This window comes from Mus caroli, chromosome 19 (assembly GCF_900094665.2).
Source record: "Mus caroli chromosome 19, CAROLI_EIJ_v1.1, whole genome shotgun sequence".
In the NCBI taxonomy this organism is placed as follows: Eukaryota; Metazoa; Chordata; class Mammalia; order Rodentia; family Muridae; genus Mus; species Mus caroli.
In genome coordinates this window covers 50,158,145-50,181,166 of record NC_034588.1, presented here as the reverse complement: position 1 = coordinate 50,181,166, position 23,022 = coordinate 50,158,145, and the positions used below count along the sequence as shown (strand labels likewise).

Sequence of the window (23,022 nt, the reverse complement as noted above, 5' to 3'; positions counted from 1 at the left end):
TTTTATATTTCATGTTTTCCAAAGGGTTTAGAAAGAGCCTTATATGATACAAGGACAACTTCACTTTGGCCAGTTTGCAGAACACACATTTAAAATAAAACTTTCCCAAGACCCTAGTTATGTGATTGTAAACTGGCCGATGTTTCTTCAGACATAAGAGAGCCACAGGAGCTTGGCTGGCTCTCAACTCGTGTTAAGAACACAGAGAAAACCAAGAGCATACACCTGATATGAACAGAAGGACCCTACAGATGAACTGGAGACACAACCGCCCAAGTGGTGAGACAGGCTGCAGTAAAACAAACACCGGAGTAAGTCCCGCGATTCATCATGGCACTGCAAGCGTTTGATCAGTTAAGCACAGCTCTAAGGTCTAGTATAAAGCGTGAGGACAAAGTCTGTTTCCATCTTCACCAATGACTTTACCAAAGTCATTGACCTCGATCGAAATGAAAACCCATTGCTAATCAGCCAACACAGACCTTAAAAGGTGAAAAGAGTCCCATAATCCCTCAATGCCACACCACCAAAAGGCTGATGTCTCCATCATTTTGAAAGAGTAAAACTTAGGGATGACTTACTGACCTCACTGAACTAACTGCAAAAACTGAAGACTCACTTAGAAGATTTAATATAGGTTTCAATTTAAAAAAAAATTTTTTCCCCACAGCTTTAGATCACAAATGCCTCCAAATCCAGGGCGAGACGATTCATTTGCGGCCAAAGGCAGGCAACCCGCTACCTCTTCTCGAAGATGGCTGATGAAAACACTACCTCCTAACAACATAAAAATGGTCGCTCAGATTAAATTATGCAAACGTAGTTTCAAAATAGCCCGCTCAGGTTTCAGCGCATTACAGATGGGCCTGCAAAGCACTTCGCCGTGTTGAGCCTGGTTCCAGCGGCATTTCTGTGGCACAGAGGGAGACACAAACCCCAAATCTTCCTTATAAAGAAAAGCTCTGAAATACAAGAGCACGAACATCAAATCCCATGGGCACATCCACCCGCCTTACACATTGTCCTTGAACACAGGCCTATCACCAGGCCATGGACACTTCTGCAGGACTCCATCCTGGCCTATACGCAGAAGGAGCCATCTTTGAAAGGGTCCCTCATGTCTTTTTAAAATAACATATTCCAGAGATGGAATTTTCCAAATAAGATAATAAATGTATAGCTCACGTTATTAATTATATGAAGAAACTCAAATGCATCTTAAATTATCCATTTTCGCAAATTGAATTTTTTTTCCTACCTGGCAGTCCTTTAAATAGCCATTTGTGAAGATTTCTTTTCTGGGAATAAGAAGTTCCTAGTTTTCTTCTACTTACAACTGAGGGGAAACGCAGGCTAATTACTAAAAAAACAAAGCGGTTTTGATAAATTTAACATGCAGGCTGATTTCAGTACACACATCACTGGTTCACAGAGAAAGATAATAGTTTCAAATTCACAACTGATCAATTTGGATGCTTTAGTAAAAAGACTTTAGATTTAAGCAGTTTTTATCAGTTGAGCTCTGTTTACGTTGCGGATTGAAGTGAAACTTCATGAGTTACATAAGTGTCAGTTCTCTTTAGGGTTTGCTGGAGCGCTTTACAAAGAGAGGAAAAAGGACCACCTTAGGAAACGTTTTCACTTTTAAAAAGTTGCAAATCGCAAGTAGCTAAAAGTTATGTAAAATATCAAAGTTTAAGGCTAAAAGCTTTATACGTAAAATAGGACTTTAGGAGTCAACCAGCCAACAGATAGGAAACCATTTTGTCCTGAAATGCGACACCCCCCCCTCCCCGTTATTGATGGCAAATTTGAGTTTTCACTCTTTTCTATTAGATAACTCACTTTTTAAAGCCATTCAGACTTGACTACTATTTGCTTCCATTTCCTTTTCCATGTTTGTTTTTTTCTTAGTGCATCTTAGTGAGTTTACAGAATCCCCAAGATCAGAACAGCCAACAAAAAACCCCAGCTCCCCATGTGAGTTTTCCTGAGTTTACAGGTTCCAATTAGACTTGTGGAAACACTCAAACTATTTTTCAGGATTTTGTCACAGGCTGACCAAGCCTGAAGCAAAATAAAGAGCCTTCGAACAATCCGACATTCTAGGCCTCAAACTGTCAAACAACGCTTTTTAAGGAGCGGAGGGGGTAAAACGCCAGCGGTTTACCTCTACACTTCCCAGACCGGATAAGGGGCTTCCTGGGACCCCTGACCACCCCAGCTTACCAAACCAACGAAAAGAAGAACGGTGAGGTTCACAACGGTATCTAGGGGAAATCTTTTCTGCGGCTGAGAACTCCTTGCAAGGGCCATGTTGTAAACTGCGCGTTGTTTACAGGCCCTCAACTCCCTTTGCCCCAAGTCTCTAGTTGACTCCACTAAAGGTAGTTTTGTTCTCAGTGGCGATTTATCACACACCCTTCACTAAGCGCTCACCCTCACGCTTGACCCGTCATCCTCACCATAATACATTCCAGTGGTCTCTAAGGACCAGAAGGATGAAAAAAAACTAGTCTCTGGGTCATTTTCCCCAACTTCGAGCTTATGAAGTTAAGACAGATCCAGTACCATTCAGAAGAGAAAAGAGAACACATAAGAAAAGGCAAAAATTATGCCCCACCACCACCACCACCACACACTAATAACTTGACTGCGTTCTACCCAATATCACCAACAAGCCAGAATGACACCGACCCTCCTCAGAGCGCCAACACCACTTCAAACACAAGCGGGGCGGGCGAAGTTTAGCAAAGGATGGAAATAAAGCCACAAAAGAGGGCCCCTGGGGTGTGTCCCAGGCTCACCCCAGCCCCACTCCCTTCTCCCTCTTACTTTTGGATGATCTGGGGCAGGCTGGCTTGAGGCTGCGGCGGTGGCGGTGGCGGCAAGGGCTGCATCCCTTGCTGGCCCTGGGGCACGGAGGGCCCCTGAACACCGGGCACAACGCAGGCATCTCTGTCGGGTTGCTCCGGACCGCTGGGATCCGCGTCCTGGCTCATGGCTGCGGCCAGCACCATGCGCCGCGACACCGGCCCGGGCTCGCAGCGAAAGAGCGCGCGGGAGGGGCGGTCCCGGAACACAAGCGCTCACTGGCCGGGGTCCCTGTGCCCAGTCCCCTTGTCCTTCTCGGTGGCGTGGGGAGGAGACGAGAAGGGTGGGGAGGAGACAGTCCCCGCGGCGCCGCCTCCTCCACCTCCCGGCGCTCAAGCTGGAGAGGCTGCGGAGGGGGCGGGGGACAGGGACAGGAACAGGGGGCGTCCCCGGGCCCACGGAAGCCGCGAGACGCCCAGGAGCTGCTGCGCGCGGGGTGACCGGGACAACTGTGCCTGCCCACCCGAGGCGCAGTGAGTAGCAGCCGCCACCCGCCACCGCGAGCCCTTCGGGGTGACCAGCCAGGCGCTCCTCAGCGCGACACCCTCGTGAGAGGGCGACACGCCGGCCCGCCGGGCAGCCGCCCTCCGCCGCCCTGTAGCTTCTTCCGGAGCTCACTGGCTGCCGGGCTCCCGCAGAGTCCGGAGGACATCGCCAGCGCGAAGTGCGCCCGGGGCTTGGCATCCTCCTGCGGCTGGAGCCCAGCCAGCGCCTCTGGAAGGACCCGACACCGCCACATCCTTCCCTAGGTGGGTGGGACAGCGATCTCGGGGCTCAGATGATCAGGCCCCGGAGCTCACCACGCTGGTAGTTCCAGCTGTCGCTTCGGGGGTCCCAAAGGCGACGGACAGGATAGCAGTGGATCCATTTCTTTGAATTTCCCCCGAAAGACCCCACGGGAGCAAAAGAAAACCAGGCACAAGTTTCTTTCATATTTATTGGCAGCGTCTTTGGAAATTTAAAAGATGAGGAGGCGAGTTCACCGACTCTGCTAATTGCCCGGAGCCCACCTGCGCCGGACACCCGTGTGCACCGGGGTGGCAGCTGTGCGACGCATTTGTGAGGCTCTGAGGGCGGAGCAGCTGGAGACAGGGGACACCTGCTCCCGCACACCCTCCTGCACCTGAGCTCCGGCCAGGGGCGTGGCCGCCTCGTGCGCCCTCGGATTGTGCTGTTCCGTGGTGTTCCAGACACGGACGCCCGCGGCCAAATTCCTCTCTCGTGCGTTACAAGCCAGAGGGCAGCGAGCTGATCCCACGGCCTGAAGTCCTGCCTGCATGCTTCACACACCAGAAAATTCTAAAGATGTCTCAAAACCTGACAACTGCTTGAACTCTCTGAAAGATACTTTTTGTCCCTCCTGACACTTGTGTCAATTTTCCCTTGAAACTGCCTACTCTGACACCCTACCTTAGAGAGCCTCTCTCTCTCTCTCTCTCTCTCTCTCTCTCTCTCTCTCTCTCTCTCTCTCTCTCTCTCTCTCTCATTGCCAACTAGTTAAGATTATTTGTATTCTTAAACATCACACACATCATTCACAATTCACACAAGTTTGACAAACAAACAAACAAAACAGAACGTGTGGCAGCGGTGGCACATGCCTTTAGTCCCAGCTCTTCACTAGAGAGGCAAAGGCAGGGGGATCTCTGTGAGTTGGAGACCAGCCTAATCTACAGAGCACCAGGACACCCGGGGAGACACAGAGAACGACAGAGAAAGACTGTCTCGAAGAAAAAAATAAACAAACAAACAAAAGCAAAAATCTCTCAAGTAAACGTGGCTTACTTGCTGGCCCCTCTCAGAAGCAGAGCCGTGACACCGGCAGTTTTCTGTGATTAATTTCTGTCACTAACTTCTCGAGTGTGGCTTCCACATACTCCATCTTACCCAGGCACACATACACACTCCCTTAACCCTGGAGGAAAACACCTAAAACTAACATTGAGACTCTCCCCAAAAAAGACAATGAATGAAGTCTTTCCAGATGCTTCCCTTGAAACACGTGCCAGAGAATCGTCCAAAGCCTCTGGAGAGAGCTCTGTAGTCATGAGGCAGATCTGTTTACTGTCTGGACTGCAAAGCACCAATGGAAAGGTATCCTCTCTGAGGGTTGGTTAGCAAATGTGACGGAATTAGGAATAATGAGGCCCTGGCTCCAAGTTCGAGGTGGGAATGTTTCTTGCAGGCAAGAGGGCTGATTTTTACAAGTGGGATTCTACCGTTCAATAGTAGCCAACTTGAACAAGGTATTTTTAAAACTCCGAGGAAACTGAGTGGGTAGAAGGCACACTAGTGCTCTTATTAAAGACTTGGTAACATGAAATTCTATGGAGTTCTCTCCATGGGAATGGGTGGAAAAAGACTGAGGTGTGGGGGTGAATTTTGAGTGTTCCTCCTGGGACAATACAGAGAGCAAAGGGAGACTGAGAATTCACTGGGTTTTTGAATTTTAAAATAAATAATAAAAGAAAAGCTGTGGTACACATGCATTTTCCCCCAGAGATCCTATTTGCATGGCTATAACTTAATATTTGTCATTAGTGATGTGGAGGATAGTGCTCTGGCAGAAACCTTAAGGTACTTGAGCCGGATCCCCCAGAATGTTGCCTGGGACTGCAGTGAGCAACCATGTCTATTTTCCAAGTCAAACATTACATGCGTTAACCAGTTGGGGATGCAGTTACTTTTCCTCGATTTTTATCTAGGAGTGGCACAACGCAGACACACACACACAGAGATAATTATCTAGGATCCAAACTGCCCTCCCATCCCCTAGGAGTGTGCTTCACCAAGCGAATGTGAGAAAGGCTGAGTCACCCACTTCATTTCACAGTGGGGAGTCTGACGAAGGGGAGGGTTGGCAACAGCTCTTTGCTCCTCTCTGCAGGAGCATCCTGTCCCTCCTTGACCCACAAGGATCAGGCAGCGAGGCTTTTGTTGTGCATGGACATTGCTTATCTTTAGACAGTAACCCCTGAGCTAGCTGGAATTATTGTATTTTAGAACCAAGGAAACTGAGTCTCCCAGACAGCTATGAGAATGTTGCTCAAGGCCACCCAGCTTCTGAGGGACAGAGCAAGACCACTGCTAGGCCGGTCCATTTTCAAGTCCTATCTGTCACCCTGTGTCACCCTCCACCCTGTGGAGGTTTCATCCTCCAGGGAATAAAAACAGCACCTGTACTGCGATTCAATCCGTCACACCCACCTTCTGAGAGCCCTAGATTAGTAGGTGGTATCTAAATTGTAATGGGACCATTTAAAGAAACGAAGCAACTTTGTTATTCCAGGGTCAGTCATTCTCAAACTTGCAGTGACACTGGGCCCCTGCCTTGTTTCATAAGTTGAATAATGAATTTACTGGCTTTCAGGCTCTGTGTTCTCATACCTGTTCATTTAATGCAGACAGACAAGCCTGAAGAACGTGTTCAAGGTCGCTGGGATACTGAATGGCAGAGCTGGGGCTCAGCACCTTTTCTGTAACACTGTATCACTGCTCTGTAACACTGTATCACTGTTCTGTAACACTGTATCGCTCTTCTGTAATACTGTATCACTGTTCTGTAACACTGTATCGCTCTTCTGTAACACTGTGTCACTGTTCTGTAACACTGTATCGCTGTTCTGTATCATTGTAACACTGTCCTCTACTCAAAGGGTCGCCTACCTTTCAGGCTGATGTGATCATTCCTCTGCCGAAGGGATCACTTCAGGTGTGCCGCCCTTCCCGGTATGTACACCTCTAGATGGTAAAGTTCGGTGCTCTCAGAGCCAGTGAGGCTGGGAGACACAGACCTCCTTCTCTGCTGCAAGGAGAAGCGCAGACTGCTGCAGTTTCTGCATGTGAGCTGGAATTGTCTATTAACATTGCAACAAGGTTGTTGAGGAGGAAGCGGAAGGTATGGGGGAAGGGCGGTGAGGAGGTGAGTATGGGCAAGGGGTGAAGATAGACAAGTATGAAAACACCATAGTCAAACCCACTGTGTTGTATACTAACTAAAAATATGTAATTTTGGATTTCAACACAGAAAACTGATTTAGCAGTTTCTTTCCTAGGAATATATATATCCACAATCACAGCTGTACTTTCAAGGGAATTGACTAGTATTGTTCATAATAGCAAAAGCTAGACACAGCCAAATGAGCAGTGGGAAACGGTGTGTAGAAAGAAGGTTCCTGACTGCGCAGCTCTCTACAGGGAGGTCTCTGCCGGCTCAAGAGAGATTCCTGAAAGAAAGTGCTAGTCTCTCAAGAGAATTGTGTCATGACTAAATGTCCTAAATAGAACATCTCTGGGGAAATTATACAAGCAAGTAATTATCAGCAGTGAGCACCTCTACAAATTGGGACGAGGTAAGAATCTTTTCCTTGGGTGGTCTTTTATATTATTTAAACATTTGGAATAAAATTTACGGAAATGTATACAACTTGAATTTTCACTTTGCAACATTGCTTTTTTAATAGCAGTGAAATTTAACAATTTCACTGTTCAGCCATTAACAAAGTAAAGTCATTAATAAGATGGTTTTTTTTTTAATTTATTTTTGTTTTTGTTTTTTGAGACAGGGTTTCTCTGTGTAGCCCTGGCTGTCCTGGAACTAACCCTGTAGACCAGGCTGGCCTTGAACTCAGAAATCTGCCTGCCTCTGCCTCCCAAGTGCTGGGATTAAAGGCGTGCGCCACCACTGCCCAGCTTACTTATTTTTTTTTAATTACATTTTTATTTATTGGTGGGGTGGTGATGCCACAGAGCACCTGTAGAAGCCAGAGGACAACTTGGAGAAGTCAGTATTCTTCTACTGTGTGGATCCCAGGTGGCCTGAGTTCAGCAGGTGTGGCTGTAAATATCAGAATCTACTGATCCATTTTGCCAGTCCAAGAATGTTGATTTTTTTTTTTTAAGCAAAAAAGAGATCAACAGGAAAGAAGAAAAGACACTGGAGACTGTATAACACACTAGCAAAGTCATTAAAGACAGTTATATAAGGAGGCCACAGATTTACCAGTAGTCATGTTCTTGCAATCTGAATCTAGTAGTCCTGTTATTCAGAACACATTTTATACATCTAGACCCAAATGTATTAACTTACGTGGACATTAATAGCAACTGTTACCATTCCTTTTTTTAAATATTTATTTATTTATTATATGTAAGCACACTGTAGCTGTCTTCAGACACACCAGAAAAGGGTGTCAGATCTCATTACAGATGGTTGTGAGCCACCATGTGGTTGCTGGGAATTGAACTCAGGACCTTCGGAAGAGCAGTCAGTGCTCTTCTTAACCACTGAGCCATCTCTCCAGCACCTACCATTTCTTGAATGCTTATCCTCCTTTAATTTTTACAACCACCTTACGAGCTAATGGCTGATTTTGCTGTTGTTTTAAACCCAGATTGGCAAGCACTCTACCAACTGAGCTATATTTCCAACACAAATCATTTTTATGCCCATTTTACAGATTCTAACAACTACCACCCAAGGCTTGATAAAGTCCAGCGACTTAGCTAACTGGGAAGGCAGTTCTCTGATCTTCTCAGAGTTGAGCTTTTATCTATTTTGCATAGTGTTCCCTGGTAAAATGGGAGCTAGACATTTAGTTTGCCTCTCACTGACTTCAGGGCCTGACCCTCTCTGCTGTCTGTGCCACCTCATCCTTGGCTTGCCTTCTCTCCATACTCCCTGGTTTCTCTTTTCCGGGCTCCCTGAGGTGGGCAGTATCTGTTTTCCAGTCTCTCCTCCCTGCCCTCCTGCAGATGTTTGTAAATGATCAAGAGTTCCATCCGGATTCACAAAGAATCACCTCTCTGAAAAACAACCCAAAGAAACACACAGGAGAGACTGGCTGAAAGATGCTGTTTAAAAATAATGTGGTTACTCATGGGACTGGATGCGCATTTGAATGTGAAGGAGACAGTTAGCTGAGGTGAGGACATGACCCATGTTAGGCTCTTTTCTGCCCAACAACCCAGAGAACATCTCTCATTGGCTGCAGGAAAGAGCTTCACCTCCATCTCATTGGCCGGGAATTTACCAGCCAGACCCTTTGTCCTCTAAGAAGCCGGTGGAAGGTATTCTGTTGTGGTTAAAGTGGCTGTAGGTTGGGAGTCCAGAAATCTAGGTTCTAAAGCCCTGGGTGGGTACACATCATGTCCCCCCATGTCCCTGAACAGAAAAGCAGTTACCCCAAACTAGTGACATCAGCATTTCACCTCTTTGTAAAGCATCGTTGTCTCAGGCCCCAGGGGTCCAGTGCTTTCTTCTGCCTCTGGTTCAAGGCTTGGCAACAAACCCAAATGCAGGCTGAGTCCAGAGTCACAGAGGCTCAGAGTGACTGTGTCCAGGCTGTGGCCTGGACCTGGTTCCCTGCAAAAGCAGGGTTCTGAGGCAGGCCTGGATAAGCCAGCAGACGGTTTCTCATTTGCTCTTTAGAAGAAAACTTTGGTGGGATCCAGTTCGGCTTTGTGTTATAAACCAGTCACTACTGAGTCTCTCCTGGGAGGATAGGAATCAAGGTAGGTATGACATGCATGTGGGAGAAATACTAGCTGGTGGCTAATTGCGTGATTTAAGTTCCATAGGGCTCTGCACCCCCTGGGGAGACCCGGCCTCCACACTACATGCTTAATCCCTGGAGAATGTCACTGTCACTCAGAGGCCCCAGCCAAGCAATCAGTGCTTCTTGGAGAAGGGGGTGGGGGGGGTTCCTTTATCCCACCCCTCCCCCAGTGTCCTCCTCCGTCTCCTCTTATCACGTGCCTGCCTGTCTGTCTGTCTGTCAGGCCAGTTGGTCATCAGAGCATAAACACTTCAGGCTGTGTGCCCACCAGCTCTGGGATCAGGTGACCATTATGGAAGGCTACACCGGAGGCCTGTGCGTGCCAGCGTTTCGCCAGGGACAGTGAGAGCCTGTGACGTGCTGACCTCACAGAGTGGGCACCCATGCAGCTGGCCTGGAGCGAGTGCCGCTCCCTGGTCTGGCCTCTTTGATCATCCCTGGGCCTTCCCACAGGCACAGGAAACCTCCTCTCTCTGGACGGACACTGGTCTAGCCAGTTCTTTTGCCTAGTTCTGTTCTTTTGCCTCTCTTCAACCCTCATGTCACTTTCTAAGACAGAAACAGAGCCAGGTGCTGTAACTCCAGCATTCAGGAGGCAGAGGCAGGGAAATTAGGAATTCAAAGTCATTCTTGGCTACTCAGGGGGTTTGAGGCAAGCATGGGTCACATGAGACCCCATGTCAGGAAAATGATAAGAACACAGTGGGGTTACTATAAGAGTTAAATGAAAAAGCAGGCCAATGCCGTCCAGCTTCTGATAGGACTTGCTAAGCCACTGTGGGTTGGCTTCACTTGAGAGAAGGTTGGTAATCGCCATACAATCTTTCTCTGGGCCAGTATGTCACCACCCTCTGCATGTACAAGTCCTGGGTGAAACGATGCCATCACAGAAACAAGCAAAAGAGTGATGGGGGCACTGTCAGGGGGACTCGTGGTGACTGAAGAATTCACAGAGCTTGGGGCCTGGTTCTGCTCCTTGCTGTCTAGCGACCAGCAGCATCTTTTTTTTTTTTTTTGGTTTTTCGAGACAGGGTTTCTCTGTGTAGCCCTGGCTGTCCTGGAACTCACTTTGTAGACCAGGCTGGCCTTGAACTCAGAAATCCGCCTGCCTCTGCCTCCCGAGTGCTGGGATTAAAGGCGTGCGCCACCACGCCCGGCTCACCAGCAGCATCTTACCCAGACTCTCAGGACTTCTCCCGCGCTGTGGCTCAGGATCACCTCACAGTGCACATGGCTGTGGTAATGATGTTCTGTTTGCTCACACATCATCCTGCAGCTAGCAAGGCCACAGCAGGAGAGCAAAGGGCGAAGCTCTGGTTCCCTTTGCGTTCGGGGTGGGGGACGACTCAGAGGGGGGAGGTCCTACTTCTTGGACTGTTTCCTTGAGAAATTTTATTTCCGGTGGCACATGCCTTTGATCCCAGCACTGAGGGAACAGAGGCAGGTGCTATCTCTTTGAGTTCAAATTAAACTCAACTAAAATCCAAAGGAGGATCTGGAATATTGCTTGGTTGCTAGAATGCTTGCCTAGCAGACACAGATCGCTGGGTTCGATCCCCGGGACCACAGGCCTGCAATCCCAGTGCTCGGGAGATAGAGGCAGGAGAATCATGAGTTCAAGGTCATCCTGGAGAGTTTGAAGTCTGCCTGGGTCAATGGGAACTGAAGCAGGTCCTCCCAAAAGCCATGAAGAAGACCTGACCCCCTGCTACATCAAGCTGTGATTGGGAAATAGTCTTTGCAGGTGTAATCAAGATAGGGGTGCGTGTGAGGGCAATGCCTAATACAACACAATGGGTTTCTTAAAGACAGAGGGATTGTGACACAGATGCAGAGAGAGAGAGAGAGAGAGAGAGAGAGAGAGAGAGAGCGTGCAATGCATGAATGGTCCTCAGACTGAGTTCTCTGGTTTCTGGAATGTTCTGCCTCTTGAACCAGGTCGGGTGGTTCTGTGGATACACTTACTTTGGGGAGGTCAATCCGGCTGTGCATACACACACACACACACACACACACACACACACACATGCCATGTGTCTGCATGTATTTTTACCCTTCAGTGAGCACTTCCTTAAAAATGAGAGAAAGAAGAGGTACACTAACTCTCACATGGTCTAGCTCAGTAGTGAAACCACAGTCCTTCCTCATGTCTGAATCTTTCCTATTCGTCTGTAGCCTTGGACACATTCCCACCTTCCCACTCCTGGGGGCCTACTGCCCACAAACGCATTCTGAGAAGGCTGGCTTTCATAATAACGTGATGTACCTACAATGTCCCCAGCATCAGCTGTCAAGACTCAAGCTTTCAAACACGAGCTATGAAGATTGTTACTGAAGCAAGAATGTTTTATACCAGGCAGGCGGTGGTGGCGCACGCCTTTGATTCCAGCACTTAGGAGGCAGAGGCAGGTGGATTTCTGAGTTCGAGGCCAGCCTGGTTTAAAGAGTAAATTCCAGGACAGCCAGGGCCATACAGATAAACCCTGTCTCGAAAAACAAAACAAAAAAGAATGTTTTATACCCTGAGTACTCAGAGCTTTATTTCTCATTTGAAACAGGGTCTCACGAAGGCTAAGCTTTCCAGAACTTGCTACACAGCCGAGAACAGTCTTGAACCTCTCCTTGTCCCGATCCTCCTGCCTCTACCTCTCAAGCAAGTGTTCTACCGCTGATCTATGTCACCAACATTTTTAAATTTTGAGACAGTGTCTCACTTAAGTGGCCCTAGCTGGTCTTAAACTTGTCCTCCTGCCGCCTGGGACCACTTAAGTAGGATATCCACCAATAATCATTTTAATATTCATTAGTTATCATTTAATATTCATTATGAATGTTTTTTTTAATTATAGCAATCTATGTTTGTTCATTTCTTTCTTTTTCTTTAAAATAATTTACTTAATTTTATTTTATGTGTATTGGTGTGAGGGCATCCAGATCTCCTGGGACTGGAGTTACAGCTGTTAGCTGCTATTTGAATGCTCGGAATTGAACCTGAGTCCTCCGGAAGAGCAGCCAGTGCTCTTAACCGCTGAGCCATCTCTCCAGCCCCCAGTTCATTTCTTTTGTTTTCTTTAAAAAAAAAAAAAGCTTGTGCATGAACATAATTATAATCTCAGCATTCAGGAGACTAAGGCAAGAGGATTCCAAATTCAAAGAGAACCAGGCCATATATGATAAGACCCGATCTAAAATTTAAAGAGCAAACACTAAAGAAAAGCCTATCCCCCATCCCCCTTTTCTCACTCTTGCCAGTGTACACAGATTTCTCTTTTCACCAAAAGGTTTAAAAGAATCATGTGTCTTTTTCCAGTAAACTATTCTTTTGCCCCTTTAAAACCATTTTAGACCCCCCACCCCCAATTTTAAGAGTTCCTTGTATATTAGGGAGGGCAGGACTTTACACCTGATATTAACGTCTTGATTTTCTTTGGATTGTGCTGGTTTGTGTCTTATACATCCATTTTCATTTGCTTTTATGGAGTGAAATTTACCAGTTTTTCAATATTGTTGGATTTGAATCTTGACAGAGATAAAGTTCCCCACATTAAAACTATATATATATATACACACACATATATATAAATATATAATTCTCCAGTGCCAGTGACTTTATTTTCATGCTGAGATGCCTCTCTGTCTGCAGATAGTCCAGCATGCAGTATGAGGCATAGACCCAGTTTTATCCTTCTCCAAATGGCTGTCCAGTTGTCCCCATGGCACTTTCGACGGGATCAGCTTTTCTTTCAACATTTCAGATGTGCTGTTTACTAATTTCCATGTGCACTTAGGTCTAATTCTGGACATTCCAGTTTATTTTAATAAACTCCTCACTTACCAGTTTTAATTATAAACTCTTATAGCATGATTATTGTCTGAAAAATCCTCTCTTCACCAAGCTTTTTTAGGAAATATATGTATATGTGTCTATGCGTGTATATGTATGTATATATGTATACATTTGTTTTTTTCATATCAGGTCCAGAAACAACTTCTCTAGGAAAAAAAAAAAGTGTCACTTTCCTTAGGATCCCACTAAATAAAATCTATAATAAATCAAATACCATCTTAAGGAAATTAACTTTTATGGTGTTGAGTTGTCCCATCCAAAGCAAAGAGTGTCATGTGTTCTTCTGGTTTATTTTACACCCTTTGAGGGTGTCTTAAAGCTTTCCTCAGAGAGATTTTCATGACTTCAGTGGCGGCGAGTGAAACACTTGGCATCCCAGCAGATCAAAGCAGACGTTTTATTACAGAAAGAACTGATACTGAGGAGGGAGGGCAGAGCCCAGCAAATCACCATGCTGCCGCCAGCTGCCACCCCAGTCCAGAAGGACGAGAGACCCGCAGCTGGGCAGACAACCTGCCAAGGCAGAAAGCAACACCTCTCCTGGGAGCAGACAGGACCCCACAGCTCTGGGGCCACTGGGGCCCTAGAGCTCCCAGCTAGGGGGGCCACTGGTGTCACCAAACTTGCCTATTACACACTTCTTTGTGTGTGCATGTGCTTGCCTGTGCCACCTGTGTGCCTGTGTTTATGTGTTGTGTGTGTGTGTGTGTGTGTGTGTGTGTTTGTGTGTACGGAGGCCTGAGGCTGATATCCGGTGCCTTCCCTCTCATTCTCTGCCTTATGTTTTGGTCCTACCATCTTTCAATCAAACGCAGACTTCTGTGTGGCTACATAGATCCCCAGTTTGAGGAGGGAGGTCTTTCCACCTCAACCAAGCCAACTTAGACGCCCTGAGAGACCTGCCCACAGGCTTCTCTCCTAGGTGACTGGGGATCCTGACAAGCTGACAACCAGCCTCAATCATGGCTGCCAGGAAGAAAGCGAAGCAAACGAATCCAGGCTTACAGTTAGTTTGCTGGCTTTTATTCCTGCCTAGTTATATCTACTGTTAAGTGTTCAAGCCATGGCAGGATATTTTATTGTAAGCAACCTAAAGTTCTTTATTTCCAAGGGTTACTCAGGTGTGATAGTGCATTTTTTGTAATCCAAGAACTCAGGATGTGGAGACAAGAAAAGCTAGAGTTCAAAGCCAGATTCAGGTACATATCAAGTTCAAGACCAGCCCAGGCTATGTTTGACCATGACTCAAAAGACTGCTCTCGCTGGGCGTGGTGGCACACGCCTTTAATCCCAGCACTCGGGAGGCAGAGGCGGGCGGATTTCTGAGTTCGAGGCCAGCCTGGTCTACAGAGTGAGTTCCAGGACAGCCAGGGCTACACAGAGAAACCCTGTCTTGAAAAACAAAAAAAAAAAAAAAAAAAAGACTGCTCTTTTATATTCAATGTTTAAGGGAAGATAGATAGATAGATAGATAGATAGATAGATAGATAGATAGATAAACTAAACATGGCAACTCCTCACAAGTATCTCTGGGTAAAGAGCAGTGTGTTTGGCATGGGGACATGTAATCTCTGCACTTGGGAGGTGGGATCAGGAGTTCAGGGCCAGTGTAGACTATATAAGATCCCATCTCACAATAATAACAATAATTATAAATTTCTGGCTCATGAAAATATGCTTAATCAACAAGAACATCACCTCTAACACAATCATCACCATCACCTCCACCACCATCATCATCATCACCACCACCACTGCTTTCATCGTGGCAAACACTGCTGTTTTAGACCTTTTTGGCCTGGGGAATAACAAACAAATTTTAATGACGTAGGCATGGGGTGAAGAGTAGACATCTGCAAATCATAGTGGACCCTGGGCATCTCGAGGTCCCTCTCAGGGTCTATGGAGACCATTCGTTGAGTGAGCAGCCTTGTGTCCTACCATCATGTCCTGCCTCAGTCTGGAACACTGAACCTAGGTGACCATGAGCTGGACTCTCTGGCACCAGGAACCTAAACACACCCTCTGGGGCTGGGGCTCAGCGGGCAAAGCGCTTGCTTAGCACGCGTGAAGGCCCGCATTTGGTTCTCAACACCACACACACTCATGCCTGTAATCTCAGCACTGAGGAGGTACACACAGGAGGATCAAAAACGTAAGATCATCCTTGGCTACAATGAGTTTGTCACCAGCCTGGGCTACGTGTGCATGTGGGGGTTTTTGTTTGTTTGTTTTGTTTTTGCTGTGGTTGTTTTGGTTCAGTTTTGGTGTTTGAAGATAAGGCTTGTCTGTGTAGCCCTGGCTGTCCTGGAACTCACTTTGTAGACCAAGCTGGCCTCAAACTCAGAGATTTGCCTGCCTCTGCCTCCCAAGTGGTGAATGTGTCTTAAATACAGGAAAACAAAACAAAGCTTGGAGAATAAACTCGGTAGTTAAAAGCATTTGTTGTTCTTGCAGAGGGCCTGGGTCCAATCACTAGCACTAGTCTGGTGGCTCACGACTGTCTGTAACTCAAGTTACAGACAGAGGGCATTAATCCTTACTCTGACCTCCACAGGCACCAGGCACACTCGAGGTGACAATTGCATGTAAAATAAAAATTTTAAAAATGTAAAACAAATCTTTCCCCCTTTAAACAACAAGTAAGCTAGGGGTGTAACTGTTGGCTGTCCAGCATTCGGAAAAAAAAAACAAAAACAAAAAACAAAAACAAAAACCCCGTGTTTGATTTTTGCATCCTGTAAAGCAGGCTGGGTGGTACATATTTGTAATTCCAGCATTTGGTGGGTGGAGGCGAAAAGATCAAACATTCAAGGGCATGCTAGGTTATACATTGAGTTTGAGGTCTATCTCAAACACAAATACCATTTTAAAATGTCTAGGGTGATTCCCACACGATGGCTAGCCTAGGTTTAACGTGCGGCAAAATAGTGCCTTTTCATATGAACTTCGCTCCCCGGCTTGGTCTTCCTGGGTCTTAATTGGCAGCTGTTCTTCAGACACGATAAGGATGGGCAAGCTTTCCACTGTATTCCCACAGAACCCAGAGCTCTGAAGCTACCACCTGTCTTGTTGTTGCCATTTGCTGGCTGTATCTCCCATGAGGCCGTGAGGCCACGTGTCTTTTCTTCCCTTGTGTTCCTGGAGAAGGCCCAGCACAGGAGATAGTAACAACTATTGATATCTGTTCCAGACTCAGATGAATATTGGCCATTGTTCTCCCAGCCCTCTTAATCACCATGCCTACCAAAGGAAAGAAAAGTTGGACCAACATAAGTTTTAAAAAGGCAAAGCCTACAATAAGTAATAATGAAAAACTATCAAAGATTATATATGAAAATTTAAGGTATTAATGACCCGAGAGTATCGTGGTCAACCAAGTCACTTAAATTTCTTCTGGTGTTATTAGGGAAAGGGAGCTATTAGCATCTATGTCACTGAGAGTCAAGCATAGTGAGTGACTCAAGCCTGTAATCCCAGCGTTTGGGAGGTGAAGGCCTAAGGGTCATGAGTTCAAGGTCATCCTTGCCTGCACAGGGAGTTCAAAGCCAGCCTGGACACATGAGATCCTGTCTCAAAAACAAAATAAGCTCCCCCCCCCCGTATTGTATCAGTCTGTTTTGATGATTAAATTAGTCACATGTTTATTTAGAATGCTACCCACTACGACTGTGTGTTTGAAATGATAGACATTCTGTAGTTCAGAATAAATAGTAAGTGACAAAACAAAAACTAACAACGGCATTTCTTGGATTATGACCAATCGTGCTATCGCACATCACTAAGCTCTACCTAGAGCCCCTAAATTTGTGTGTGCTTATATTTTAATTATTAATCATTTTAAATTAAAAAAAAACAATGACATCTTTCTCTCTTCCTTTTCTTTCCTCCAGTTCCTCCCACGTAACTCCCCTTCCCGTCCTCCCATGCTCCCTCACCCGCAGATTGATAGCCTATTTTTCTTTGAATATTGTTGTTACATACATATATGTATGTGTATATATACAAATACATGAATGCATCTTTTGATGTCTTTTGTTTGTGTGTCTGTGTGTGTTTGTACTGTCACCACGTTGTGTGTGACGGTCAGTAGGGGGCACGTCTCTGGGCACAGCCAGTTCTCACCCTCACAAGAGTCATTAGTCGTTTTTCCTCCTTTGTTAAAGGAGGAAATCAAGCTATTTCTTTTAATATAGCTAATACTATCTCAGTTTTAAAAATAATTCCAAACATTTTGTGATTAAGATAAAAGTACCAGTTTATTATCAGTTCTGTGACTCTGGATAATTAAGCAAAAATTAATCTTATGACCTATTTACTTTGTAGGGTTTCAGGGAATCAAATTTCCCTATCTGAAGCATCTTTGAATGTAGCCACCTACACTCTTTCTCCTGCTGGTGTTTCATGAAGAGTACACTGGCCACAGAGACAGAAATGGAGAGTCGGTCATACAAGTGACAACCAGAGCTGCCCGCGACTTTGAGAGTCCAGGCAGCCAGTATGGAAGGGATAGCCTGGGAACCTCTCTAGGGGTGTGGACTCCCAACCTGAATATGGTTCCCAGAATTCATATCTAGATTTCATAATCAGCTGTAAACACCCAGCTTAAGGACCTCCAACATCTTTGGACTTCCAGAGGCACTACATAAACATGCACATACATAAATGTATTCAAAAGATAAAAATAAATCTAAAGAGGAGGATGATGAGGAGGGGGAGGAGGAGGAAGAAGAAGACAAGGAGGAGGAGGAAGAGGAGGAGGAGGAAGAGAAGGAGGGGGAGGAAGAAGAAGAGGAGGAGGAGGAAAAGGGGCAGGAGGAGGGGGAGAAAGAGGAGGAGGAAGAGGAGGAGAAAGAAGAGGAGGAAGAGGAGGAGGGGAAAGAAGAGGAAGAGGAGGAGGAGGAGGGGAGGAGGAAGAGGAGGANGGGGAAGAAGAGGAAGGGGAGGGGGAGGAGGAGGGGAGGAAGAAGAGGAGGAGGGGAGGAGAAAGGGAGGAGGAGAGGAGGAGGAGGAGGAGGGGAGGAGGAGGGGAGGAGGACATATTCATCATGTGAGCTCCTGGTTTGGAAAGGGTCCATTGTCAGTGACATCAAGAAGGGGTCAGGGTGGAGGTTCAGGAAGGAGCATCCTTTGATCCTCCCTAGGGCTTCAGAGGCATTTACCCAAAATTAGCTCTTGCTGCCCACCCCAAGCATGTAAGTTTCACACCCACCCCCCATCCTACCCCGCAAGTCTCAGCCTTCACTGGCTGACCCCCAAAGAGACAGGCTTCTGAGTCTATGTCCCCAGGCTAAGGAAGACACAGGTCTCCCTGAGGTGACTGACTTCTGTGACTTTGCAGAGTCACGGTAACAGGTCAGCCCCAGGAAGAAGATTCCTGCTGGGGGTTCTGTCCATTTCTGGCTCCAGAAATAGCACACATTCCCCGCCTCCGGGTGCCCAGCCCACTCCCTCTGAGAACACACAGACAGAAATGGATTAAGGGAGCACTCTGCTAAATGTAAACACCCATGAGTCCAGTTGTTTCCAAGGTCCAGTGGCCGCCTCTGCACCTGTTGGCTTCCTCCCCTTCATTCAGGCTGTGTGAGACAGCCAGTCTTAGTTTGGATTACAAAGGCCACAGCACGTGAGAAACCCTCTAAGCCGCTTTTGTTACATGCTCCCAAAAGCGTCACTGTGCCATTGGAGAGGAGAGGATGGTACATGTGGAGAAAATGACACAGCGGAGCTGTGGTTGACTGTGAGGGCCCTGGTCTGCTTAAGTCTGCTTTTCACTGTTCCCACACTGCAGACACGAGGCTTAATGGTACCTCAGACTTAGGTCCCACTTCTGTTGCAGAGCCCAGGACACACGTAGATGACGGGAAACCAATCTGTGCTCAGAGATACGTTAGATCTTTCCACAGCTGTTCCAAAATAAGCCTGAGAACTAACATTTTAAAGCATGTAAAAAAAGAAGTCTAGGTCTGAACTGGAGAGATGGCTCAGTGGTTAAGAGCTCTGGCTGTTCTTCCAGAGGACCCTGGTTTAATTCCCAATACACACACACACACACACACACACACACACACAGAGTTGCTCACAACCATCTATAACCCCAGTCCCAGGGGATGCTACTCCCTCTTCTAGACTCCAAGAACAGGAGCTACACACACACACACACCACACACACCACACACACCACACACACACACACACACACACACACACACACACATATGTGTGTTAGGCAAATATTTACACACATAAAAACAAATAAAATCCTCCTCCCCCCAAAAAGAAAGAAATCTAACTCTAATGAAAGTCAATAAGATCAAACTATAGGAAAGATGATTCAATATAAATAAAATAATATTATCTGACAAAATTATTCAAAAGTGTGCTTAGACTGCATATATATTTAATATACACACACATCTCCAGAGATTAACCAAAAAAAAAATAGTCCTGAGAAATAAAAAGAACCTATTAATCTTGAAAGAAAATTAAAATGAGAATTCTATTTTGGGCCAAGATAGAATAACAGAGACTAGATTTAACCTCTTGCCTGAAATGGCCACAAGAAAAGCAGCATCAGATATGAAGCAACAGGGTCCCAGACACTTGACACGAGTGACCAAAGAGCAGCAGTCCCTGACCAATGAACGGCAGGCATGCCAGATGAGCCCCATCACCAGTACATCTCACTGCCTCAAGGAAGCTCCCGTCTAACCCACCATCCAGGGAGCGTTGTTCAATTGCTCTGGAGTGCATCATGCCCAAAAGCAACGAGACAAAAGAATTATTTTAGCTTACGCTTCCAGGTCACAGTTCATCGCTGAAGAATTTCATGGCAGGCCCTCAACGGGAGCAGAAGTGGGAGCCCTAGAAGAAGGCTGCTCCCTGGCTTGCTCTCAGCTCAATGCTCAGCTACTTTTTCGATACACCCCACTTGCCCAGGGATGGTACCACCCACGGTTGGCCAGACCCTCCTACACCCATTAGCAATCAATGCTCCATAGACATTACCACTTGCCGCATGTTCAAGGCAAGGTCTAAAATGAGACTCCCTTAGCTAATTCTGGACTGTATCACATTGATAGCTGAAGCTAACTAAGAGATAGGGGAGCTGGAGCGGAGCCTAGTTGAATCTCTGAGCTGGGGACACAGAGTAACAGTCTGACAAGCTAGAGTTCACAGGACTGAGTACCAGAAAGACAGAAGTGAAGAGATGGAGAAACTCAGATAGCAGATGACCCTTGTGAGTATGAGGGCAGATCCCTCTGACAGGGCTACAGAGAACAGCGTCCGGAGGAAACACAGCTGATACAGTACTGAGAGACCCCCAGCTACACTGTATCGCTACCTCCAATGAGAACTGTCTTCCAACCCCCCCAAAAAAAACCAACCCCCCAAAAACCGGCAGCTGGTCGTAAGGCTCGGTGGTAGAGTGTTTGTTTAGCATGTACAAGGCTCTGTCCCCTAGCACTGTAAGAATGAAGAAAGGCAGAGAGTAGGGGGAAGAGAAAAGTCACTTGAGATATCTGCAGTTGAAATAATTCAACAGACTCACACTGTAGGAGATCCCAAGGCAAGTTTTCATAAATTCCTCAGCTTCTCAACAGCACAGCCTGAGTTCAAAGACAACTTAACGCCAGCCAGCACGGCGCAGGTCAGCTGACTGAACAAGGATGGTCAAGGCAGGTACGGTGAGCCTCATTTTATACATGAAGAGGCTGGAGAGCCAGAGAAACCTACTCACCTTGGCCACCTGGACAAAGCTACAGGGCTAGCTGGACCGGGGGATGGTTGTTGCTTTTTATCCGCTAAGGTCTTAAGGGCAAGAACAGAAAAGTGGTCTTAGGGGCCAGCCTTCCCCTGGCAAGGCACACACAGACAGAGATCTCTCCGCAATCAGGGAAGACGCCCCATCCTTGGCCCACCTGCGTGGCTCCTCATGCTAAGGATTCAGTGAATGAAATACAAATTCTAGCACACAAAGGGCCATGTTCAGGGAGTCCTGGCCCTGCAAGCTGGTACCTCAGAGGACCTTATAAAAGATGCCTTGCACCTCACCAAGAGCAGATTATCTTACTTCTGGGTATACCTCTCAACACCCCATGGAAAGGAGAGGAACCCCAGTAGTCCGTTGTATTCCCAAAAGCAATACTTCCTGTATTCTAGAACACTAGACCTACTCCCTTTGATGACCCCAATAAAATGTTCTAATGGTAATGTGTTTGGCTTTATTAATGAAGAAGTCCTGCTTGGAAACACCAGAAGTGGCTCTGCACACCTAATGAACATGGTCAGATGTGGGTCTGCACTTTGCCCACCCTTGGGGTGCTGGGCACAGCCACTTGGGCAGGTGGACATGGGAAGGGGTAGATTGCTTTTGCCCAGCATAGCCACCGTCGTGTGCTGGGCTTCAGGGACACACAGAGACACTGTTCAGAGGGTGGGAAAACTCAGCCTAGGTGTGGAAAGCCAAAGCTGGGGTTCCCTGATTCCCAGACATGCTGAGGTGCTGCACAGAGGAATCAGGAATGAAGGATCAGGGGTCCACGGCCCTGCGGTGAGGTTGGGACCATTGGGGGCCCCGTGGGCTGAGGATGAACCCCGGGCCAACAAAATGGGGAACTCTGGCTTAGCTCATTGGCGATTGTCCTTAGCTTGGCCTTGGCAACAGTTATCTGGGAGCACAGAGACCTTCTGCGGGAGACTTAGGCTGTGACTCCGTAGTCGAAGACTTTCTCCATGCTGACCACGGCCGTTTCAATAGAAGAGACTGTTCATGTTTATACATACCATTTGTTGACTGTTCATTGTGGAAAATGGGTGCATAGTACCTCCTCAGGGTGGACTAGGGATTAAATACCCTTTGCAGGGAGGAAGGGGATGTCCAGGAAGGGAAGTTTATTGGCTAAACCCTCAGGACCTCTAGATACCTCATCAGCATGGAGAACTCTGTTCTGGGCTGTGTGACCAAGAGTGTGGACACGTGTTCCAGACAGAATCTGGCAGGGACGAGGGAAGTGTTACTGTCTCAGATGTGTATCTGAGTTCTGGGGTCTCAGACCCACTTTACCTTATCAAGTTTCCTGGCATGGTCCCTTGTCCCACAGTCAGGGCTAATCTGCATGGCTTCTAGTCTCTGCTAGGTGCTTCGTGAGACCCCCTCCCCCCACTGTCCTCACCACCTTCTGGGGTTGGCTTAAATGACAGCGACGCTCCCACGTACAGCTATGCATGAGGATGTAATCGAGAACCAAGGGGGGTCCCTATACATACATACTCCTCATACATACAGATGATAAAGTTTAATTTATAGATTAGGTGTAATAGATCCAATAGTAATAGAACTACAACAAAATGCTGTAGCAAAGGGGAGGCTGGGTTCTTCATGGGCACTCAGATGTCCTGTGAGAATGGAGAACACAGTTGAGCTGAGATGCAGTAAGACTCACTCAGTCCTGATATCATGTTGGGACCCATTTCCTGTCCTTGACTTCCAGCCACAAAGTTAAGATCTTTCTGTCTTAATTAAGGCCTTATCACACTCTGTGGAGGTATCAGTCACAGGGTGAGGTGCGACTGCGGAGTTAGCACCCACGCACCCTCCTTCTTCACAGTTCCCTGGATAGAAGAATCATACTTTCCACAGACCTTAGCATCCTCAGTAGACCTACCTTTCTTCCTCTCTCTCTCTTTCTTTTCTTCCTTCCTTCCTTCCTTCCTTCCTTCCTTCCTTCCTTCCTTCCTCCC

The 23,022-nt window shown here is 46.8% G+C and overlaps 1 protein-coding gene across 2 annotated transcripts in view; it reads right to left on the bottom strand.

Moving 5' to 3' along the window:
* Rbm20 (RNA binding motif protein 20) overlaps positions 1-20,108 on the bottom strand; it is a 211,042-nt gene extending 190,934 nt beyond the window's left edge. The window contains exon 1 of one of the 2 annotated variants that reach the window (XM_029472620.1): positions 20,074-20,108. In XM_029472620.1, the coding sequence (XP_029328480.1) occupies positions 20,074-20,093 (20 nt within the window). In that variant the 5' untranslated portion in view covers positions 20,094-20,108. Of the gene's footprint in view, positions 1-2,835; positions 3,544-20,073 lie in introns of those variants that run through there. The other variant, XM_021152190.2, reaches the window with a different exon arrangement.
* Between the last annotated feature and the right edge of the window lie 2,914 nt (positions 20,109-23,022).